The 24,093-nt window shown below is 36.8% G+C and overlaps 2 protein-coding genes across 2 annotated transcripts; both read left to right on the plus strand.

Moving 5' to 3' along the window:
• The first annotated feature begins 282 nt into the window (after positions 1–282).
• Positions 283–1,840, plus strand: LOC145093736 (uncharacterized). Its single transcript, XM_079031979.1, has one exon. The coding sequence runs from the start codon at positions 669–671 to the stop codon at positions 1,689–1,691; it is 1,023 nt and encodes a 340-aa protein (XP_078888105.1). The 5' UTR covers positions 283–668; the 3' UTR covers positions 1,692–1,840.
• A 2,765-nt stretch (positions 1,841–4,605) lies between these two features.
• On the plus strand, positions 4,606–6,634 carry LOC145093743 (ADP/ATP translocase 1, mitochondrial-like). The gene is made up of 3 exons (XM_079031987.1): positions 4,606–4,732; positions 5,141–5,992; positions 6,106–6,634. Exons 2-3 carry the CDS (start codon positions 5,162–5,164, stop codon positions 6,400–6,402), a joined length of 1,128 nt encoding a protein of 375 aa, XP_078888113.1. The 5' UTR covers positions 4,606–4,732; positions 5,141–5,161; the 3' UTR covers positions 6,403–6,634.
• The last annotated feature ends 17,459 nt before the right edge of the window (positions 6,635–24,093 follow it).

The raw sequence follows: 24,093 nt of genomic DNA on the forward strand, positions 1-24,093 counted from the left end.
TAATTAATACATGAGGCATGATATAAAGACGTCTGATACCTAATTAAGCATTAAACAATGGAAAATATATTATTATTTGAAACGTTTGGATTGATTCCATATATACAGCTACTTTTTATTTAGGTAATAAAAAAGAAATTATCAATCATACCTTTTTGAGATCAATGGTTAAAGTTTGATTACACAATCACGTAATAATAATAATTAGGATTCATGTATCAAGCTAACTCTAAATTCTAAATGACATAAAACTATTAATCGCCAAACTAAAAGCATTTTTTGAAAATATCCCTTGCATCAAGTCACCGACCCATTGAGTCATTGGATGCCTACAATGTTTCCTTCTAACTCGACACAAAGCAAAGCCCCTTTTCACTACAAAATCTCTCTGCAGAAATCCTCATGAACACAAGTCAGGCAACATTTTCAAAATGCTTATCTGAGTAAGTTTATCTACTTCGATCTTGATCTTATGGGGGTGGGTGGTTTAAGGCTAACCATTACCGATCTATCTTTTAGGGTTTTCTTGAATTCGTTTAGTTAATTCAATTGAAAGTTATTGTATTTCCGATTAGAGCTTGTTGATTTCAATAGAATGGATGAGGGAACTATGATCTGGGTTTCTTAAATTCTTCCTTTTCGTTTTCTGAATCTAACGAATCGAATCGATGGCAAACAATCTTTTTATGGAAACCAAGATTCTAAACCCTAATACGTCCTATCTAAGTTTTGGGAAACCAAAATCTGATGGTAGCTTGAACGATCACAACATGAGCGATGAAGATGAACCAAGTTTCATGGAAGACGGAAGTGGGGCGAAAGGTAGAAAGGGCAGTTCATCGCAATGGCAGCGAATGAAATGGTCAGATAGCAGAGTCAGACTTTTGATCCAGATCGTGGCTTCTGTTGGAGACGACGATGGCGCCATTGACGGTGGTTCAACTCGGAAATCCTCCGGATGCTTACAGAAAAAAGGAAAATGGAAATCTGTTTCAAAGATCATGGTTTCAAAAGGATGCCAAGTTTCACCACAACAATGCGAGGACAAATTCAACGATTTAAACAAAAGGTACAAGCGATTAAACGATATTCTTGGGAGAGGAACTTCATGTAGAGTTGTTGAAAACCCATCTTTAATGGATTCAATCCCACGTTTATCTCCAAAAATGAAAGAAGATGTGAAAAAGATCTTGAGTTCAAAGCATCTTTTTTACCCAGAAATGTGTGCTTACCATAATGGTCAAAAGATCCCGAATTGCACAGAACTTGAGTCATCACCCATTGTGGGGCAATCTTCAAAGGATGATGATTCAGATCATGAGGATGAGGATGAGAGTGAAGATGATGATGAAAGTGAAGATGATGGAGAAAGAGAAAAAGGTAGCACTCATAATGTAAATGTATTTTTTGATGAGATGAATGAGTTTTTTGAAGATGTTAACAATTCCAAAGTGCAAAAGAAAGAATGGGTTATGAAGCGAATGGTGTTGTTGCATGAACAAAGAATTGGGATTGAAAGTGAAGCATTTGAGATGGAGAAAAGGCGGTTTAAATGGCAGAGATTTTGTGATAGGAAAGATCGTGAGTTGGAAGTTTCAAGATTGGAGAATGAGAGATTGATGTTGGAGAATGAGCGAATGACGTTGCAATTAAAGCGTAAGGATCATGTTATGGATTCAGTTAGCAGCTAGCTTTTCAGTTACTCTGTCAAACCTTAGTGTATTTTGAAAATAACTTTTAATAGATTCTAAGATATGAAATGGTGAAAAGTTGTATTTTGTTTTTGTAATCTTGTTTGAAAGGGGGTTTTGAGTTATGAAAGTATTTGTGAATTGTGATATTGGTTAGGGACATTGGTCCATAGTTTGTTTCAGGGTCATATGCTTGTAAAATAACGATGATAGGTTGTGTTTTCTACACTACTAAAGCTATTTTTCGATGACGAATATGGGAAGGGCGTTAATGTCTTTTACACAAACGAGAAGAGTGAGTCTTGCATGGTTTTTATAAACTTTTTGTCGGATTAACATTAATAACAATTTTATCCGCGCAGCCTCATTTAATTACATATATAAATTTTCGGATCCTTACGGAAAAGTTTGATTTCTTCTTATTGCTTCTAGACCTTGGACCATTGATTTGTATATCGGAGGGTTTTTTTGATCAAGAAAAAATTGATCATTGAAAATAAATATAAAATTTTGTAAACATCTTCTACTTTGATCAAAATGACTATTTTGTTTCGACTCTTAAAATCGTACTACTTACTTTAAATAAATATAGGGTCAAATTTGAAGACCTTGTTATTTTTTACAAGGTTAGGATGTGACTTGAATTTGTTGGAAATGTTTGTTGGAGACTTTTCACGTAACATCATGGGTATATAACTTGCTTGAATAATCTTGTTATGATTTGCTCAACCTTTCTAGATTACCATACCCATTCAACAAGTGCTAGACTATGGATTTGACTTAAACTCTTTATGTTGGTCTAAGTCTACATAATATACCCTCCCATTCCCAAGTTGTATACGTTCTGTAGGTTTTTTCATCAATCATGGAATATTAATATAGCATGGTAAATTTAATTTGAGAATCAAGTAACGCAGGGACAATTATAAAAAGGATTTAAGTCATTTTTAATCATTATTTTTCTGAGTTTTATCTTAGCTATTATATTTTGTTTAAGTTATGATTGGTTGCTAAACTTATTTACTTTTTTCATTCTAATCATTATAAACGGTGATAGCCAGTTTATAATATAGAATAACTTCGTCAATGTTATAATTAGTCATTAACTTTTTCTCATTGTTTTATTTTAGTCATTATATATATATATATATATATATATATATATATATATATATATATATATATATATATATATATATATATAATTTTTAAAATTTCATTTTAATCACCCTGGTTTATTATTAACATTTATATATAAAAAAAAGTTTAGGTCAATTTTGGTCAATTAACTTTTGGTTCTCTGCTTATTTGGTCACTTAATTCTTTTTAAGTTTTAAAAAATCATCAAACTTTTGACTTTGTGCTCTTTTGGTCACTTAACTTTTGGTTATGTCACATTTAATCACCTAATTTTTAAAATTGTGCTCATTTAGTCACTAAATTTTTAAATTTTTTCAAAAGTTTAGTGACTAAATTAACATAATTTTAAAAGTTAGGTGACTAAATTAGCACAAATCTAAAAGTTAAGCGACCAAACCAGAAGTTAAGTGACTAAATGAGCACAAAATCAAAAGTTTGATGACCTTTTAAAACTTAAAAAGAATTAAATGACAAAATGAGCACAAAATCAAAAGTTAAGTGACCAAAAATGACCTACAAAAAAAAATCACAAATGGTCCTTCAACTTTTCAGTTGTCCCTAAAATAGTTCTTATGAAACCTTTTTTACATGGATCGTACAGATGAAACGTTGCACACAAATAGTCTTTATAACTGATATGTGTTTGTGAAATAACGAAAATACATTTTGTTTTCATTTTCTTGAAATTCCGGACTTGTTCTTTGGATTTCAGAATTTTTTCTGAAATTTTAGTGTCTTATAATATTGTTTTTTTTTAATATATCACATTAAAAAAGAACATTTTTTTAAAAAATTTAACAGAAATATATGTTTCTAGCTTATTGTAATTTTAGTTTATTGTAAATTTTAGTGTCTTATAATTTTTGAATTATTGTTAATTTTATTGTGATCTTTCAATGCATCTTTAATTTGGGACAACATTCAACGGTTACGATTGTTAATGAAATCAAATCATCCTAATAATTACTACCCATGATATTAGCACTTCCCTAGTTTAAAAGATTTATTGTAGCTTTAACTCTTGATTTGTAATTAGTATTTATACCACAGTGATTGTAATGAAAACCCAAGTCAAATTTCCCATCGTTTATATTCATCACCCTCAAGTTATCACTCCAAGATTGTAAAATGAAGAACACGACTTCTGTTCTTGCTATTGTTGTTGCAACAATGCTTCTTTTGGGTGATGTTTATGCTCAAGTTTGTACTCCCAATCAAGAGATAAAGGATTGTTATCCAGCTTTAATTTCAAAAGGATCACCATCTTCACTTTGTTGTCAAGAATTAGGTCACCATAGAAATTGTTTATGCCAATACATAGACGTTAATCACCCAACATTGCCACCAAATCACCAATTTCTTCGCAAAATTAGTGAAAAGTGTGGTATTCCTTTCCCTGAAATTTGTCCTGCATTGTAATTTGGTTGTGTTATTATTACATTAAGACACGTACCTTGATGAATAAAAGTATCTTTTATTTGGTTTTGCTATTTTGTATTTCCTTTTGGTTGTTTTTGTGTTTGTGATCATGTCTATCTTTTATATTCTTGAAATGTGAACTTCAAACATTTATACATTAGCTTAATATATTTATATAATTATTTTTTTAGACTAATGTCATAAAATAATGTAAGAAAAGTAGAGACGGCGTATCCAAAATACATAGAATTTTGTTTGTAGGCCCCACTTTCTATGGCTGCCTGCATCCAATCTTGAATCTCTTTTTTTCTCACATCAAATCTCCACCGTCCATTCTTTACGCCCACACCAGAATCTCACACATCAAACCGCACTATATAACCGTCCTTCCTGCATTTTGCCGCTTCAAATTTCTTTCGTCTCATTCATATTCAACCGTCAACGCCACATCTCCTCCTTCTCCGCCGCCGTCGAACTCCGAGGTACTCTCTCCGATCTGTAAACGTATCTACATGTTTCAATAAAAGTCACCGTGATTAAAACGCCTTCGTTTCATCTCTGGAATGTTTGATGTTTAAATTTCACTAAGTTTCGGCTAATTTTTCCTGGTTTTACCGTGGATTTGTTATCGGAGTTCGTATCCACGTTGTAATCATGTCGATTTTCACGATTCGCAGTTGAAGATCCTACTGCATTGTTTGTTTTAACTTCTATTGAATACATTCAATTTTCGCTTACATACTCTGTCTCCGATTTATCATTTTGCAATTGTTATTCGTTTGTGTGCGATTGGGATCGTTACTCGTTAGAGTTTAATATAGATGTCTCGTTTTTCCCCAATATGTTGTTGTTTAAACGGATTTGGTGTTCTTGGTATGCTTAATCTGTAGGAATTCTCTATTGTGAGCACAATGACCGATCAGAATCGACATACAGCCGTTATTAGTAAAGTAGCTAGCCGATTACACCTCTCCCAAGATGTTCGAACTCATTATAGTGCTTTTCAAAACCCTGCTGCAACTCAGAGACAAATCACATATGGAAATTGCCCAACTCCAGGGTTGCAGTCATTGGTAGCTGCAAATCCTTCCCCAGTTTTTGTTCAAGCTCCATCTGAAAAAGGTATGGCCGGATTCGCGATCGATTTTCTCATGGGTGGAGTTTCAGCAGCCGTTTCCAAATCAGCAGCTGCTCCAATTGAGCGTGTGAAGCTTTTAGTCCAAAACCAAGATGAAATGATCAAATCCGGTCGTCTCTCCGAACCCTACAAAGGCATCGGAGATTGTTTCTCAAGAACAATCAAGGACGAAGGAGTCATGTCGTTATGGAGAGGAAACACTGTTAATGTCATCCGTTACTTCCCAACTCAAGCTCTTAACTTTGCATTCAAGGACCATTTCAAGAGGATGTTCAACTTCAAGAAAGACCGTGACGGATACTGGAAATGGTTCGCCGGAAACCTCGCCTCCGGTGGCGCCGCCGGTGCGTCGTCTCAGATCTTCGTTTACTCTTTGGATTATGCCAGAACTCGTTTAGCAAATGATGCTAAAGCTGCGAAGAAAGGAGGAGAGAGACAATTCAATGGGTTAATTGATGTGTATAGGAAAACCATTGCAACCGATGGAATTGCAGGGTTATATCGTGGATTCAACATTTCAATTGTTGGAATCATCGTGTATCGTGGTTTGTATTTTGGAATGTACGACTCATTGAAGCCCGTTCTTCTCACCGGATCTTTGCAGGTTAGTGGTTTTTCTTCTTTTTCAAAAACATCTCTCTACTTATGTCCAAATTGCATATTTTGATTGTGTGATTGAGACTGATAAAAATTTGATTTGATTTTTATAAAATTCAGGATAGTTTTTTTGCAAGCTTTGGGCTTGGTTGGGTGATCACAATCGGTGCTGGTCTTGCATCGTACCCAATTGACACTGTTCGAAGAAGAATGATGATGACATCGGGTGAAGCAGTTAAATACAAGAGCTCTTTGGATGCATTTTCTCAAATTATAAAGAAAGAGGGTTCAAAATCATTGTTCAAGGGCGCAGGTGCAAATATCCTGCGAGCTGTTGCTGGTGCTGGTGTTCTTGCCGGTTATGATAAGCTTCAGGTTATTGTTTTCGGTAAGAAGTATGGTTCAGGAGGGGCCTGATTCAAGATTAGTGTTATGTTATTGTTGGATAGTGATGAAAATTTTTAGTGGGTTTTGAATAAAAAAAAAATGGGTTTTGGATGGGAATTTGAGTAGTTCCTGAATTGTTTTTTTAAGAGGTTATTTTAGTATGGTTTTGTTGTATACCATTGATCATTTTCAATTTTGTTTTTGTTTGTATAAAATGTTTAAATGATTTATGTTGTTGGAAACGAAATTTATGTGGAGCAAGGGAGGGTAACGATTGTTTAAACATTGTAAAGTGATTATAGTGTTTTTGGGTTAAGTTTACATTGGCTTTGGTGGAGAGTTCAAAATGGGTGGAGGATAAGGTCGCATTTATGTGGAGCAAGGGAGGGTAACGATTGTCACATCACAAATCTAAGAAAATAGTTAATGGGCCTCCGGCCCACATCACACAGCAACTCAACAACCATTTCTAGATTTTGGTAGCAAGAGGGCATTAAAGAAATAAATGTTCAACATAATATGGGACAGTTTATAGTGCTGATCCGGGCACCTGAATAAGGCAAGTTAGTAGCTAACAAGATTCTAGTTTGAAAGAGTCTATATAAAACAACTAACCTTGATGGATAACCAATTATTCCAATGAAAAATAACTCGTTTCATGGTTATAGGCTTATAGCAAGCTTTATCGATGCATGCTCTCAAAAATTGAATAGAAAAAATATACCTTGCATGTTGCCAACCCACACTCATGAATCATCCCGATTCAAGAAACTTTTTTTGGCATTGAATTAGTAAAAGACCCTCCATTTGCTTGGATTTGACATTTCTCCTCGACTAGTTTCTCCAATTCCAATTTCATGTAATTTTGGAGTTTAGATAGATATGTTGGAGGTGTGGGGTGCACACTCGGTGTGATAAATGTGAACGCAAGAATACGGGGGTTTGGGGGCAGCGCCCCTGGATGTTGGGTTTTAAGGGGCATAGCCTCGAAACCTAAACGGCTTTTATGCATTTTCTCGCCAAAACTCACTTGAAGACATCTTGGTGGTGAACACGTTAGTTATGTCTAATAACTAATAGCTTTTTGCGCCAAAACCGGAGGCAACCGCCATAACCACTTTTCCCTCTGGTATAAGAACATTCTTCATGTTCCAGAAAACGGGTTACAAACCTTATACTCTCAACATCTAACGTTAAGATTTTTTCTATCTCTCAAGAACACATTAACATGTATTTTGTGTTTCACAATCTGAATTAGGTTTGTAATTCAGATTGGTTCATTCTTGGATTATCCCACTTCTGAATTCTTGTACCCCAAGCAAAAGGGACGAATTACAGATTTCGAAAAGTGTTTGATAAACATGATCCTTGAATCTATCTAAGTTTATTTTTATTGTTACTCTGATCCCTTATTCTCTAACATTCGAAATCTGGAATTTTCTGTGAAAGAATAACAATGGCAGAATCTCTGAAAGACATGACTTCCGAATTCGGGAAGCTGAATAAGTTTGAAGGCACTGATTTTCATCATTAGCAGAAGAAGATGCATTTCCTTCTCACTACCCTGAAAGTTGTTCACGTTTTAAGCACTCCTGCACCAGAACCAATAGCGAATGAAACCCTTGAACATACAAGAAGAAGATACAAATGAGAAAATGATGATTACATCTGTCATGGGCATATTCTAAATGGTATGTCTGACTCTCTCTCTTTGACATTTATCAAAATCAATAATCTAAAAAAGATATATGGGATGACCTTAAATCCAAATACATGGCAGAGGATGCCTCAAGTAAGAAATTCCAAGTCAATAATTTTAACAATTACAAGATGGTGGATCCAAGGCCTATCATGGAACGATACAATGAACTTAATAGGATTTTGGGACAATTTGAACAACATAAAATGCGTAACATCAAAAAATGTAGTCCCAAAAATTTTGTTTTTATAATAAATAAAATAGTATTTTCAAATATCATCCATACATCTCAACAAAATCAATGTATCATGTGTTATCAAAATATGAGTAAATATCAAATGCAAAATCCCCATGGTATGTGCGGTACAGTCAACTCGAGCCTTTCCCCTTGGAACTGGAAGTACCTGAAACACAAACTAAAATCCATAAGCACAAAGCCTAGTGAGTTCGCCAAGATACCACATACCAAACATATCACATAACGGGCCCCGACCATACTAGCGTAACGGGCCCCACCCAATGAGATACAAGCCCCGCCCACACTCGCAATCCATGTCGCGCCCAAATAAGCAGACATGTACAAACACATACAAGTATCACACTAACAACAAGTATAACAGTATAATCATCAAGGTTCGACCTTGGTGCCTTAGACTCACTAAACCCGATGAGGAAAACTCACATCAAAAAGCTGAATGAAACAAATGATCCCTGACTGCTGGTTCTATAGCTATCTGAGTTATCAATTACCAAATAAAAGTTGATTAACATTTGGGATCTACATCACAGCAAAAAATCCATACTTGGGGTAAAAAGAATATTTTACCCCTATCATAACTTGGTCCAATAAAGAAACCCTAAATCACAATCCAATGGCCCAAAAGTTAGATAATCCAACAAGGCCCAACATATAGCCCAATTTCCAATTAGGCCCAATCCATTCACATGGGCCTTAGCCTAACGCCCAATAATGCTTCCCTAGCCCAATGGTTCGATTCCAGATGCCCTACCCTAAGGCTCAAGACACAAAGTGTAACAACCGTCTCTCGAGGTATTATTTAATTTAAGTAATTAATATTTGTTACTAGACTAATAATGGGACAAGTGGATTTTTGGATTGGACCTTATCAAAGTGGGCCAAATAGTTGGGTTTCCCATAAGTCATACGCTGCGCATAACCTGGCGTACGCGGGGCGTAGAGACGCCAAGGATGGGGGAGCGCATGCACGTACACGCAGCGTACCAAGGAGTACGCGCAACGTATGTGAGCAGACTCAAAACCCTAATTTTTAGGGTTTTAGCCATTTAAATACCCTATTATGGCTTAAAACCTAGCCTCCTTACCAGTCCCTCACCCTCAGAAAACCCTAATATGCCCTCATACTCCATTGTTGTGTGTGTTTGACCTTTTGAGCTTATTTTGGTGAAGAAAAGCTTGGAAGAAGAGAAGAGGAGTTGAAGAAGAAGAACTTGAGTATCTTGAGCTCAAGGATCTGGGACTATTTCATCTTTTGGCACTCAAAGGAGGTATAAAACTTCCAACTTTCCTCTTAGAAGCTTAGATCTATGATTATGGAGCTTTGGACCTTTTTAGGTCCAAAAGATGGATCTTTATCATGCAACTTCGTTTTTGAGCTTAGGGTTGCCACCCTTGGAGCTCAAACCATTCCTTTAGTAGTAAAGTTTCAACCTTTAAGACCTTTATGTAACCATGCATGAGATCTATCCATTTCTATGGAGTTAGTTGTTATTATTCTATGTTTGGGCTCATTTGGTGGGTTACAAGCCACCAAGTGATCGACTTTATGGATCAAGACATTGAAGAGGACTTAGATCTGTGATTATAGCCTTTGGATTAGAGTATTAAACACTTAATGGGAAAAGTGAGTTAACAGAGAAGTATGTTGGGCGTACATGCAAGTACGCGCAGCGTACACGCTATTTAGCCAGTACACTTAGCGTACATAGGAGTACGCCCCGCATACTCAACAAATATGGGCATGGCGTGTTTTGGGCCTTGTTTTGGCCCATACTTTGGACTTTGGGTCTTTGGGCCGTAGTGGGCCATCAAAAGTCAGATAATTTGGGCTAAGAATACGTTTGGGTTTAGGGTAAGGCCCATTAGAGGGAATGGTTTCAATTTAGCAAATTGGGCCATTAGTAGGCTTGGGAAGCCTACCTAGTGTGGGGCCTTTTGTATTATGGTCTTGAACCTTAGATATGGACCAAGTAGGACTAAGGGGGTAAAATGGTCATTTTACCCTAAGAAGATTATCATATTTTAACAAAGTATTATTGTATAGAGTTAGTCGGGGAGTCGTGGGAGCAGCCAACAGAGATTCCTCACGCACGAGTTCAACATTCAGTTTGAGAGGTAAGTCTTCTCCTAGAGGAACAGGTCTAAGGCACCAAGGCCAACCCGTTTATGTGTGATTGTATGTGCGGGGTTAGCCCGATGTAGTTTTATGTTCCGGACTTTGGTCTGATGTCGGGGCAAGCCTGAGGAAGTTAGTATGCTTGATGTCTTCGTGATTCTTGCATGTGTATGATTATGTGCTCCAGACTTGGGTCTGATGTCGGGGCAACCCAAGGAATGGTAGCTTTCATGTTATGCTTATGTTTATGTATATGTTATGCTTTTCGATATGATATGTATACCGGACTTTGTTCTGATGTCGGGCGGGGGCCCGATGCAGGGACTAGTCCCAAGTTATGTCGGACCTCGGTCCGATGTCAAATTAGTCTGATGTTGGGCGGGGCCTGATGTAGTGGGCGGGGACTGATGTAGTGGGCGGGGCCTGATGTAGTGGGCTAGGCCCAGTATGTGATTATGTTTATAGTATGTGGAAGCTTGGGGGGGACTCATTAAGCCTCGTTCTTACGGTTTACAGTTTTGTTTTCAAGTACTTCCACTAGCAAAGGGAAGGGCTCGGGATGATTGCAACGCACACACCATAGTTCAGCCTGGGGTGTTTTAGACTCTGATATTTTGTCATACGATTTGATACAACATTTGATGTGATGTTTTGAGACACATGGTTTATGATTTTATTTACAATAATTTATGAGTTATGGTTTTATTAATGTTTTAAAAACAAAATTTTTGGACCGTATTTTGGGGTGTTTCAAATTGGTATCAGAGCCTTGGTTTGAGGGATTCAGGCACACTTTCGGGTATGTCTGAACTCAAACTAAGGAGTTGGTATAGAAGTTTTCAAAAGAAAAAACATGTTTATAAAAAGGATTTTGAGAAAAGAAAAGATTTTTAGAAAAAGCAACAAGAATTTTGAAAATGAGAAAAGGGTGTGGTGCATGAAATCAGCCGAACTCAAGTAAGTACTCCCAAGTTACCCATACAAGCTTATATTATGATATGATTATCAACTTTATGAGAACTGCATGCTAGATTAGGACTAAGGATCTAGGAAGGATGTATTATGTGCATGTTATATGTGTATCGGCTTGATGAGAACTGTATGCTAGTACCGATTAGTCAGTATGATAGCCTAATTAGTATATGCTTGATTATGATTACTCAATGCTCGAATGTTGCATGCTTTGTGCTTTTAGGAGTTCTAGTTGTCTTTTACTAACTAGTAAACGAATATGTTAAGTTACAAATTACGAGGACTAAATAATTTCAGAAGGTTAGGTCTAGCTCTATTTCGCAGCTCTTGTTTGAGTCCAACCGTTGTAGGGTAGGATCTCTCATTCGAAGAATTATCTAGTCTGAGTGGTATGTAATAGTATTCGCGAGCTAGTTAGGGAAGAAGGCAGGGACTTCTTGTTCAACTGATGTCGGAGAGTTGGATGGTGATTACCCTAGGGTAAGCGTAGGATGAGAGTAGCAGAGAGTAGTAGTAGTAGAAGGGACTTGGTGGAGTCAAGGCAGTTCTTGAGGAAAGTACAGATAGACGTGGAAGGTAGTATGAGCCCATACTAATGAAAGCAGAGGATCCATACTCGAATCAAGGAAGGCTAAGATGAATCCAGGAAACTTGTAGTATGTGGGATCCCTCGAGATATGATTAGCGTTTTGACATTTGTTTTGATGTGTTTTCAGAATGGTGGTTTTACGCACTAGACCAATCGGCAGTTCAGGTGTAGGTGAGGGATCAGGTTCAGGCTCTAGAGTCGGGCAACTAGATGAGCAGATGAGGGAGTTCATCTCGTCTGAGATCACGCGCAATATTCTAGATCAGACTCCTGTGATCTTCGACATGATCAAGGAGGGTATTTTGGAGTTGTTAGATGAGAGGATGAGTGCCTTCCGCACGGAGGTGGCGGCCATGATGGGGTCGCGCACACTGAATTTCAGGGAGTTCATAGCTTGTGGAGCTCCCGACTACCATGGGGCTCGGGACCCCATTACGAGCACCAGATGGTTGGCGGATGTCACCAGCGCATTCCACACTAGCAGATCTCTTGAGGGGGACAAGGTTCGACTTACGTCCTGTCTTCTGAAGGACAGGGCACGAAACTAGTGGGAGGAGGTCGGACATGCCATCAGTGATGATGCAACTCTTGATACCATGACCTGGGCTGACTTCTCAGCTAGGTTCAAAGCCGAGTTTGCACCCGTGATAGAGGTGCAACAGCTAGTTAGGGAGTTCCAGTATTTACAACAGACGACTGAGACAGTGGCGGAGATTACCGCCAAGTTTGGGGAGAGGGCCCTTCTCATTCCACAGTATGTGGCGGACGAGGAGATGAAAAGGTCCAATATCATGATATGTTGAGGAGCGATATCAAACAGTTTGTGAGCCACTCCAGCTGTAGGACGCTGGATGATATGGTAACGAGGGATCGTGAGAGAGAGAGAGAGATGGAGAGGAAGAGGAAGCCAGAGGTGGCGTCTGGCATGGAGAGTTCAGGCAAGAAGCCCAAGGTGTCTGACCACAGGTCTAGGAGCCAGCAGAGCCGCAACCGTTATGGAAAATGCGGCAAGTTGAACGATGGGGTGTGCAAGGCAGGGAGTTTCAGCTGCTTCAAGTGTGGCCGAACTGGGCATATGAGCAGTGATTATACAGCTACTATGTGACAACCCAAAATTTTCCATTCGGTAAAACCATCCACTACAATTGAAGTTAAATCTGTATCTGCTAACTTTCAAACTTTTAGGATAAGTTTGAGTGTTTTAAGGTTAGTGCTCCAGAGGATATCACGAGAGAGGATACACTAGGGTTTAGTACGTAACAATAAGTGTCCAAAACTTCAAGAGTTTAGAATATTACAGTCCAAAAATGGTATTCAGACCGAAAACCCTCAAGGCTATATAAGGAAAACTTAGCCATTTTGGATTCATTTGTTACATTTCCAACTAGAGAAAAGCCGATTTCTCTCTCAAGGATCTTCACCCGATCACCCCCAACTGTAAGTACTTTAACCTAGAGCATAATGAAGTGTGTTATATACCTTGATTACATGAAAAATCAGCCAAAACACCAAGGAAATGGTGTTCACGGCCCAAGATCTTCTTGGACCGTGAACACTAAATTTAGGGCCAAAGTGTGCCCAATGTCCCTCCAAACCTTGGAACTAAACCTAGAGACTACCCATGGCTTGTTTAGACATCAAAAAGATTAAGAATCAAGGGCTAGAAGTGAGTTCACGGCCAAGGATGTTCTTGGGTCGTGAACTCCATTTTATGGTGCCAAAATGCCCTAAATGCCTTCCTTAAGCCAAGAGACTAGCATAGGACTTTACCTTGATGTGTCTAGGACCCAAAACAATCAAAATACCAACACCCATAGGTGTTTACGACCGCAAACACTTGTCAAAGTGGTCCATGGGCCGTAAACCCAAGATAGAGGTGTTTTGATGCCACAAACACTTCCTAAGGCTTAGACTTGAATTTAGGATGCTTACTTATGACCTTTTAGGACCTCATAAACATAAATGGCCATGAGTTTATTGTAGTAAACTCATTAGGGTCGTGAACTCCTCAAAAACTCCAAAGAAAGTGGTTTTCTTCATCCTAGGATAGAGCTAAGGTCCCTAAATCATTCCCTAGCCTTCAAACTTGCATTCACACATGAGTAGCCATGAGTTTACGGCCGTAAACTCCCTTGGGCCGTAAATCCATGGTAGTAAACTCATGTGAGTGACTTTATACCTTCCTATGTTGAATCACATGTGATTCAAACACTTGGTCAAGGTGTTTCCTAGTCCCGGAAGGTGTTTCCTTTCATATAGTTGTTGTAAACGCTATATTCATGTCAATATGTGTCCTTATATGTCATTTAGGACTTATTGTGTCTCGGGACTTCATTCGTGGAACTTCTCATCTGTACGCACATACCTATTTGAATGACCCACATCAGGTGAGTTCATACCCCATAATGAATCTTTTATCTATTTTAACTGTTTTAAGGGGGGAATACAAGTTGAACACAATGATAATTGTGTAAATGTTTGTTATAAACATCTTTCAAAATGTTATTTATAAGTTGTCAATACACTCCAAAACTCTTTTAAAGGTTATGTTACTTTATAGTTATACAAAACTCCGTTTTTAAAGTATAAGCATAACTTAGTAAACAAATGAGTCTTTTCAGTGACAGTACAGTTAGAACATTAGTAAACTATTATAGGAATAGTTTAGGAGAATGCTATTCATTACTTCTAGTACAATGAAGCACACAAAGAGTCAGTTCAGTTCACGAGTCTATGCAAATACAATACGCTTACATGGAATACATTTACATAGATACAATATCAATACACGATAACAGAACAGAACATAATAAGGTGCTATAGCATGGAACAAGTTCAGGATCTAACTATACCAATGAATCACTTCTACATTAGTGATAGTTATATTTGGTATACATGATCATAGTAATGTGGATGTTCACAACTTGCACTCATGCAGGGGTCGCGTGTAGTTCCTAGAATCTCTTGACAAGGGAGCGTCTAGCATAAGATCTAGCCATCACATTATGACTTAACCCTCAATTAAGGCACAATAGTACTAAAAGTAGTCACTTATTACAAATACTACTGTACTTACACTGTCAATACGATAATTACAGAAGGATATAAAATTCCAGTATCAATATTATTAATACCTTTACCATGTGTCATATTCACATAATCGATGAGGTAGGTTAGATTTAATTAATAATAGTCGTACAGTCGGGTCTTGGTAGAAGACTACTTTCAAAACAGTCGGGTCTTGGTAGAAGACTACTTTCAAAACAACCGAGTCTTGCTGAAGGATATTTTTAAAAGATAGGATCATAATGCTAATCTTATGATTCCTTAATGTATACACTATAGGATACATATATACTAATAGATTCCGATAGCTAATAGGATGTCTGCCTTCGCTTCATTTCATGTTCTCGTTGGATTGTGGTCTTGCACCGAGTTCCCCCAATCTATTATCTACCCGAATCTATATATATATATATATATATATATATATATATATATATATATATATATATATATATATATATATATATATATATGCTTAGTATACATTAAGTCATCGTAAGGGTATCAAGTATGGATCAGGTTATAGGACACAGAGTCGAAGCACAGTTTTTCTAGTACAAAACATACTTTTCAAATCCAGTACTTTTGGTATACAAAACTAGTGATTTCCCAGATAAGGGCTTCATCCATTTTATTAAGCCAGTACAGTTTTAGAGACTTTAGGTGAATTAACTCTATAACACCTTAGTTTATACACCATGTTTATATATAAAACTAATATCCAATAGATAGCTAAATGTGTGTTTTCCCCCGACATCCTATTCTCGTTGGATTGTGGGCTTAGGGCAGATTCCCCCAATTAACTATCTACCCGATATCAGATTATATATAGCAGTATAAACAAAGCTATTATAAAAGTAATCACCGTAGTCATTATTTTACTATAAGATATATAGGTTTTCTTAAAAGAACTCTCCATTTGATATAAAGGAACCATTACAAATAACTCCATGAGTAACAAGTGAATACACCAAGGTTATATATGACAATGATCTAACAACCAATGGAATGTGTGCTATCCGCCTTACTTGCTGTTCCCCGTTGGGTTGTGAGTTTAGGGCAGATGCGCACAATCGATTGTTTATTTACTCCAAGTATATATAATTTGTACCCACTTAGTACGCATAGAAAGGCTTGTAGTGTCATTTTACTTAACTTTCATTCAAGTAGGAAATATAGAATTTTCTAGAGGGACAGGCGAACTTTTCAAAACAGAACCTACAACTTACATCACTTTTACATATACATTTTCAACAACACTTTACAACTTACTCACATCACTAAAATCTTATGAACTCACCAGCTTAATTGCTGATAAACTCTTTCAAATAACTTGTATTCTCAGGAGACTATTAGACAGGTGCTCGTGCTGGGAATTTAGAAGATGGAGCATTACAGCTTCAAGTCTTGTTTTGTTATTTGTTGATGATTTTTATGTTTTGTGAACACACACATTGTAAACAATTTATTTCTTAATGAAATGGTTGTTCATTACTTGCTTACCATATACATATCTCGTGATACTAAACATGACGTCCTCCACCCCCGAATGTTTCCGCCGTTCCGGTTTTGGGGTGCGACATACTACCACCACCACGACATTATCAGATCTGATTAGCTTTCAGTGCAACTAGAGGGGACACAAGCGGTCCCAATGTCCAAGTTTACCAGAAGCAAGGCAGGTGGCAGCACCTGCTCCTGCAACATTGAGGATCACACACGGCCGCCAGGGCCGGGCAGAGGCGTCGGTGGCCAAGAGCAGAGCCTTTCAGTTGACAGCTGAGGAAGCACGAGTAGCGCCTGACGTAGTGACGAGTATGCATCTTTCTTTTATCTCTTTATTTATATTGTCTGTTACTTATGTTTATGTGTTTTGTTATAGGATCATTCTTAGGGCAAAATAACCATTTTACCCGAGTTTCATAAATCAGAAAAACCCTGAAATCGCGATCCGACTCGTCGAGTTCATCACGAACTCGTCGAGTTTCTTCTGTCAACAGAGTCGGGACTTTCCAACTCCAGTCATCAAGTCCTCCCTGGAACTCGTCAAGTCTTACCTTCTACATGGTCAGGGCATTTCGACCCAACTCGTCGAGTTCTTCAGTCTGTTAAGCTATCTTACTAGATTAACCTTCTATCCTTTAGATCTAAGCTCCATACTTCATATACATACTAAAAATGTCCTTTTAAGGGTAAAGTTTCCAACTTTACCCAATAATACCCTTCCTTAGTGGGTTTAATTCAAACCCTAACTCTTTAAGACCTAGATCTTGATCCATAAGCCATCAATACTTCAAGCTAAGGCATACAAACTGAGATCTAGACCCTATACACTACATAAACATGTAAGTCTCTGACGTTCTCTCCATGCATGGCCTTTTGGAGCTTAAAAAGGCCAAAATGACATCCTAAAGCTTGCATGGGGCTTTAATGGCCATAAAGTTTGCACCTTTATGCCATGAAAACCCTTCAAGGTCCTAGATCTGGAAGTATACTCACTTGGGACGTCCATTTCCCAAGGATCAAGATATTTGGACCAAAAACCCAATAAAAGTGAAAATGAAGAGATCTAAGAAATCATTAAGCAAGTTTGAGACTTACTTACCAAAAAGTGACGAGGATGGGGTGAAGTTTCTGGATCTACTCACTCCTTCTTGAGTCCTCAAGCTTCTTCTTCTTCCACAAGCTTCAAATACACAAGTTTTCTCTCAAAAATGACTCACAAGCTCACACAAGGCATTAGGGTTTCAAGATTTAGGGTTTGGGACTTGGAGGCTATAAATAAGTCCAATCTTTGGAGGTTAAGGTGTTTAAATATGGTGAAAAACCCTGAAAATTAGGGTTTCACTCTGCCAGTCCTACTCGTCGATTTGAGGCTCTCAACTTGTCGAGTAGACTTTACAACCCACGTCCAATTCCATTCCTACTCGACGATTTTGGGGCCTCCAACTCGTCAAGTTTCTATACAAAAGGAAATAAATCTTTAATTAAACACATACCGGGAACTAGGCGGTACAGATGGCAACTTTATGACTTAAGGACCAAATGAACACCAATAGTAGCAACTCTAAGCTCTAGCAATGACAATAACTCACAAGACCTCATCCGTGGGACCAAAAAGACCCAAAAACCCAAACAAAGAAGATCCAAGCATTAACAAAGCAAGTTCCAAGCTTTATACCTCAAATGAGAGTTAAATGATGAAGATAACCCGAATCTTCAAGCTCAACTCCAACAACTCTCCTTCACCAACTTCTTCTTCTGCTTCTCAAGGCACCAAACGACCAAAAATGCACTCAACAAGGTCAAGAACACACCAAGATGATAAAGGGGGTCTATTTTAGGGTTTTTGGACAAGAAAGGTTGATAAGAAGGCTAACCCATGGGAGTTAATGTCATTATATAGGGATGAAACCCTAAAAATTAGCGTTTTTGGTCCTAACCACGTACGTTGCGCGTACCTCATCGTACGCTAAGCATATGTGAAATTCCTCCGCGTTCCTTAATGGACCACTACGCCCCGTGTACACCAGGCTTACCGCCAACGTACGACCTCAACAAGCCCACTCAAATAGGGCTCAATACCACTTAGCCCACACAAGTTGCATAATTAAACAATTAGATAAATGATTAAATAGTTAAATAATACCTTGGAACTACACCTTTACCAGCTCCCACGTCCACTCAAACCCCTTTGCCGTGCAGCCACTACATCTTTACCAGCTCCACAACCTTGTTCCTCAAGGTCTTCGTCTTCCGATCTAAAATTGCCACCAGTCTCTCAATGTAATTCAGGCGGTCATCCACCTGAATATCCTCTGTGACATCCCCAAATTCACGTTCATTTTAAAAATTTATTTATGCTTATTTGAAAATCATAATATTCATTTTATAGAATAATACTGCAGAATTTTTCCCCAGAAAAAATGATAAATATATTATCAAAACATTTCTGAAGGAATGTATTTTGTTTATATTAAAACTTTGGGATGTTATCGTCAATACTGAAACATAAGCATAAACAGACCTTACATTCATTTACATTAGTGATTTACATCTCCTTTAATCTCTCAGTGTAATGTATCTTCGTATCGACACCTGTGATACAAATAAACTGAGTGGGTCAGTTTGGAAAACCTTGTGAGTACATAGGGTTTTCAACCCACAATAATAAAATTATTATGTTTCATCATCAAACAATTAACACAATTACCCATCCCCATTATCTCATTTATTTCTTAAGGATCTACCCTAAGAATCATCCATCATTCACTCATTCATTCCTAAGGATTGTCCCAAGGAATAGGCACAAAGTCCTTCCCTGTCAGGGTTTATATAACATGCACTAAGTCCATAGCTGTCGAGGTTATTTGTTAGGAACTAAGTCCACAACTGCAAGTAGTCCTTGAAAAGGTATGAATACGAACTACTTGAATATTGTAAAGTTTTGCAAACCATAAGGTTTAAGAAGGGAAAAACAGTTCTTAAACATGCCATGATTTTTCGGTAAAAAGATGAAAATTAAGCTTAGAAATGTTATGAGAAATAACTTGTATTTTAAGTTAAACAAGCCTTTATTTCATCCAAATAGAAATTATTTAGCATTTATTCTCCCCCAAAATATGTAAAACATAAAAGAGGGGCCCTAGAAACTCACTTTTGTTGCGTAAAGTTATTCGGTTTGAGAACAACTCGTGCGGTTTTTGGTTCCACTCAAGCTTGTGATTTGAGTATTATTTTGGATGTCTTAACACATAAAGACATATATTTACAACTAATTTAGACTTTTATCATGTCTTAACTTACTTAAAACAAGTGAACTTTATGATAAAAGGAAAGAGTAAAAATCAAGAAATTACCTAGTTTTTACTTAGATCTAAAGTATATTGACAAAAGGTGGTTGAAACACAAGCTTTTTTAAAGATGAAAGTTAAATTTCTTTGGGGTTTTAAGTTCTTGAAAGTAGCAACATATGGACTACTAGGAATCTTGAAAATGGGCAGAAAAATGAAAGACTTTTGTGTGTTGGCTTGATGCTCGAAAACAGCCATTGTTTTGGCTTAGTTACTGTCACGAAAATTCCCGACAAAAAGGGTAAGAAAAGAGTGGTTTAGCCATTGTTTTGAGTCCTCATTTTAGTTTAGTATAACAACTAACTTCTAGGGGTATTTGGAGGTGAAAATATCAAGCAAAAGAAAGGTGAAAAGAGGTGAAATGGTGGTTGAAAAAACAAGGGAATCAACCACTTTTTGCTCATGGTTTTGATGGATTTGGAAGGAAGTTCATGTGGCTGAAATATGATGAAGTTTGAGAGATTTTATATGGAGAGTTTGCTGGAAAATGGAAAAAGAAAAGAGAGAGAGAGAGAGAGAGAGAGAGAGAGAGAGAGAGTTAGAGGGGGGGGGGAGAGAGTGAGAGAGAGATAGAGAGGGTGGTTCGAGATTTATAAGAGAAGAGGGAAGAAGATAAGAAGCAATCTTCTAAGCAAGATTTGATGGGATGGGAAGATGATTAGATTTGATTCACCCTTGCCACTTGTTCTCTTGGTTAATTAGGGATAAAACTTAGATAACTAACTAGTTAGTAATTAGTTATTAGTTAGATGCTATAGTTTAGGAGGGGAAGGATGAAAATCTCGAAAATATGAAGAAGAAATAAGAAGTGATCTTTGCAAAATGTCTTAATGAAAAAAGTGCTTAATTGATTTCTTTGGCACCTGTCTCAAGTATTTTTACATTTTTATCTTATACCATGGAACCAGACACATTATTCCTTACATGTAGACCTGACAATTTCAAACACAAATCTGTGAGAGACACGGCATGACACGAATACATATTAAAAATTGAGATAAAGCTTATTTCTCATCGTGTAATCGTATTGTGTCAAATTCATGGCTGATACGTTTTCATGACACGAATACATGAATTGTCAGGTCTACTTACATGTATATATCACTTCATGTCATGCACCCATAACTAGTCATTTCTTAGATAATAATACATATATACAGATACATGTATTGTTGGTACAAAATAACAAAGTAGTTTTTATGTATTTGAACTTAAATATTTATGTTTGATTCTCTTATTTATAAACATTTAGGCCTTGTTAGATATGATTCTTACTGGTCCTGTAAAAGGTCAAATCTGACCCGATTCGAATCTAGGTGTTTGATACCAAACTTCAATCCTCTTGATCGGTCCTTTAACCTCTTATTCGGTCATCTCCAAAATTACGCTGACTGAAAAATGCTTGTTCATTTGCCCTCATTTACCCTTCTTTAAAAAAAAGCACTCTCATTCTTCTTCTTGCCTAGACGACGACGACTCTCCTCCTTATACTTCTCTTCCAGCGACGCCGACTCCTCCCACCTCCGACCTTCTCCTTCTTCGCCTGACCTCCGACCTACTTCTTTGCTGCCTAACCTTTACTCACATGCCTGACCTCCGGCCTACTACCAGCGGTAAGAAAACCCCATTCTTTTCCTCCATGTTTTTGTTCGAATTTCATCTGCCATGTATGTTGATTTTAGGTTGAGGATTTTGTTGCTTTATTATTGTGTTTTATACTTGACCTTAATTTAAGGATTTCGACTCTTTACATCATCTGTGGAGTGGAGTAGTTGAACAATTATTGACCATATGCTTATTGTTGATCGAATATAATTAAATTGAAGAAATTTCCATGTAGGTGACATTTAGCAATCGGTTAACCATGAGTGATAAGATTTATTATTAACATAAACCATGAGTGATAAAATTTTCAACAGTGTTGAAGAAATGAAAGTTGGGCTCATAAATTATCAATTACTTCATTAGCTTTTTTGATTTTTGATGCACAGGTGATGTTGAAGCAATGAAAGATTGGGCTTAATAAATTATCAATTACTACACTAGCTTTCTAGATTTTTGTTGTACAGGATTGAGATGATTACATGTGAACCATCTTCTATGGCGGAAAACTCACATCTAAATAACTTTTCCTCAATTATTTCAGGATTAGAAGAAAGTCCTTGTTGAATTGTTATTCAAGCTCGCAGAGTACTAGTATTTTTTTCTTCATATTGTTGTTTATAGACTTTGTAATTATTGTTGTTTAATTTAGATTTTGTATGATATTTTGTATAACTATTCATCAATTTTTTTTCTTCATATTGTTGTTTATAGACTTTGTAATTATTGTTGTTTAATTTAGATTTTGTATGATATTTTGTATAACTATTCATCAATTTTTTTAGATAATTTATCAAACAAAAAAAATACATTTTATTTGGCACAAAACATAACAGAAGGGTAAAATAGTCATTTTTAGCAATTAGCATGGCCATTCAGATGCTTAATCAAACAACATGGTTTCAATCAGAGATAGATGCAGTCAGAGCTTCAGCCTCAATCAGGCCTTGACCCAGTCAATAGCTATCAAACAACCCCTTAAATACATTTTAAAAATAATGCTTTATAATAATTCATTTTATATTTTTATCAATAAAACATAAAATTGATTGACGAAGGTATCATTTTCGTGACATTTAACCGATTAAAAATATCGTTAACCACGTTTCATCATTTCGGTTCGTATAACTGTCAAATTTCGATCCTTCACAACTATTTGGTACAAGTTTTATATAGGATTTAAATTACTCATCAATCAGGGACATGTTGATATAGTAGTTAAATTTCACGTTTGATGTTATATGCTAACTTTCACAAACCGGTGTTGGTTCGTAGTTATACGCCGTAATGGAATTTATCATTAGTCACATGTTTTATTTTTCACGAGAACTTTTTTAAATAAAACATATTAAATTCCTTCAACCATTTTTGATAAAATATTCATATTGCTTAAAATCAAAACATGGTATCATACAATCTTTCCTATTTTTGCCAATTGTTACCGTTATGGTTTAGAAATATAGCTGATAAAATAAACTTACGTGGATATTTTATTAATATTAATTGAAGTCGTCCATAGTTTTCTATGTATGTCATCCATGTTGGAGACTTAACTAGTAAGTTCGACAGTGATCTAAAAGAGTCTCGATCATGTTGCAACGTAATAAATATGTTGCAATTTTTCAAAATGTTTTGCTCAATATGTCATCTACAAAGTAGCTAGGTAACATCTGAAAATCTATTTCACATGAATTGATGAGTTTACCTCTCTCTATAATTATTACACGTGAGTGTATAAACTTATCGAGTGTTGACTTTAGACAGTTTAACACCAAAGTAAAATTGATCTCCTTTTCTTTATGTATAAAGGCAAAACCTATCAAGAGTGCTACCATTTGAGACTTTTTTGATTATTCATCTTATATATATATATATATATATATATATATATATATATATATATATATATATATATATATATATATTCACTACCCAATATATGCTTATAAGGCTGGTCCGACCTATTGCTCTTTCCTTGTGCCTATTTCGCTGTAGGGGGTTGGTTCACAGGCACAACCTTTGTAACTTCATGGTATACCCATGGATTGGCCAGTTCCTATTTGGAATGCTGCAATTTCTTAACTGCCGCAGTTTCTACTCCTGCGAATAGTTTAGCACATTCTTTGTTATTACTATGGGGTCCCGAAGCACAAGGAGCATAAATTTTGTAAACTATATATGATATAACATTAAGATCAATGTAAAAATTGTAACACCCCGGATTTCCAGGTATTATTTATTCTTGTATTTTTGGGTGAATTGTGAGGAGACTCGACGAGTTGGAGTCCAAACTCGCCGAGTAGGATCGCAGTTTTGGGCGCGGGTTCGCGTCTGGACTCGGCGAGTCCATGCTGTTTAATGAAACCCTAATTTCCAGGGTTTGAGACCTATTTAAAGGGGCTTATGGCCGTCATTTGCGGCCACCAACCCCTAGAGAGTAACCCTAAAGAGATTTGAGCGTTTTGGGAGAGAGAAGAGGCCATTGTTGACCCTTGAAGCTTTGTTTGGCAAGGCAAATGAGATTCTAGCTAAGAGAAGGCAAGGGAGGTGGACATCTTTCGATTT

Source organism: Lactuca serriola, chromosome 1, assembly GCF_051521515.1.
Source record: "Lactuca serriola cultivar US96UC23 chromosome 1, Lser_US96UC23_V15, whole genome shotgun sequence".
Taxonomy (NCBI): Eukaryota; Viridiplantae; Streptophyta; class Magnoliopsida; order Asterales; family Asteraceae; genus Lactuca; species Lactuca serriola.

Coding starts and splice junctions, on each gene's coding strand:
- LOC145093743 (XM_079031987.1), top strand. CDS start 5,162: ATGACCGATCAGAATCGACATACAGCCGTTATTAGTAAAGTAGCTAGC. Junction 5,993..6,105: donor TTCTCACCGGATCTTTGCAG/GTTAGTGGTTTT, acceptor TATAAAATTCAG/GATAGTTTTTTTGCAAGCTT.
- LOC145093736 (XM_079031979.1), top strand. CDS start 669: ATGGCAAACAATCTTTTTATGGAAACCAAGATTCTAAACCCTAATACG.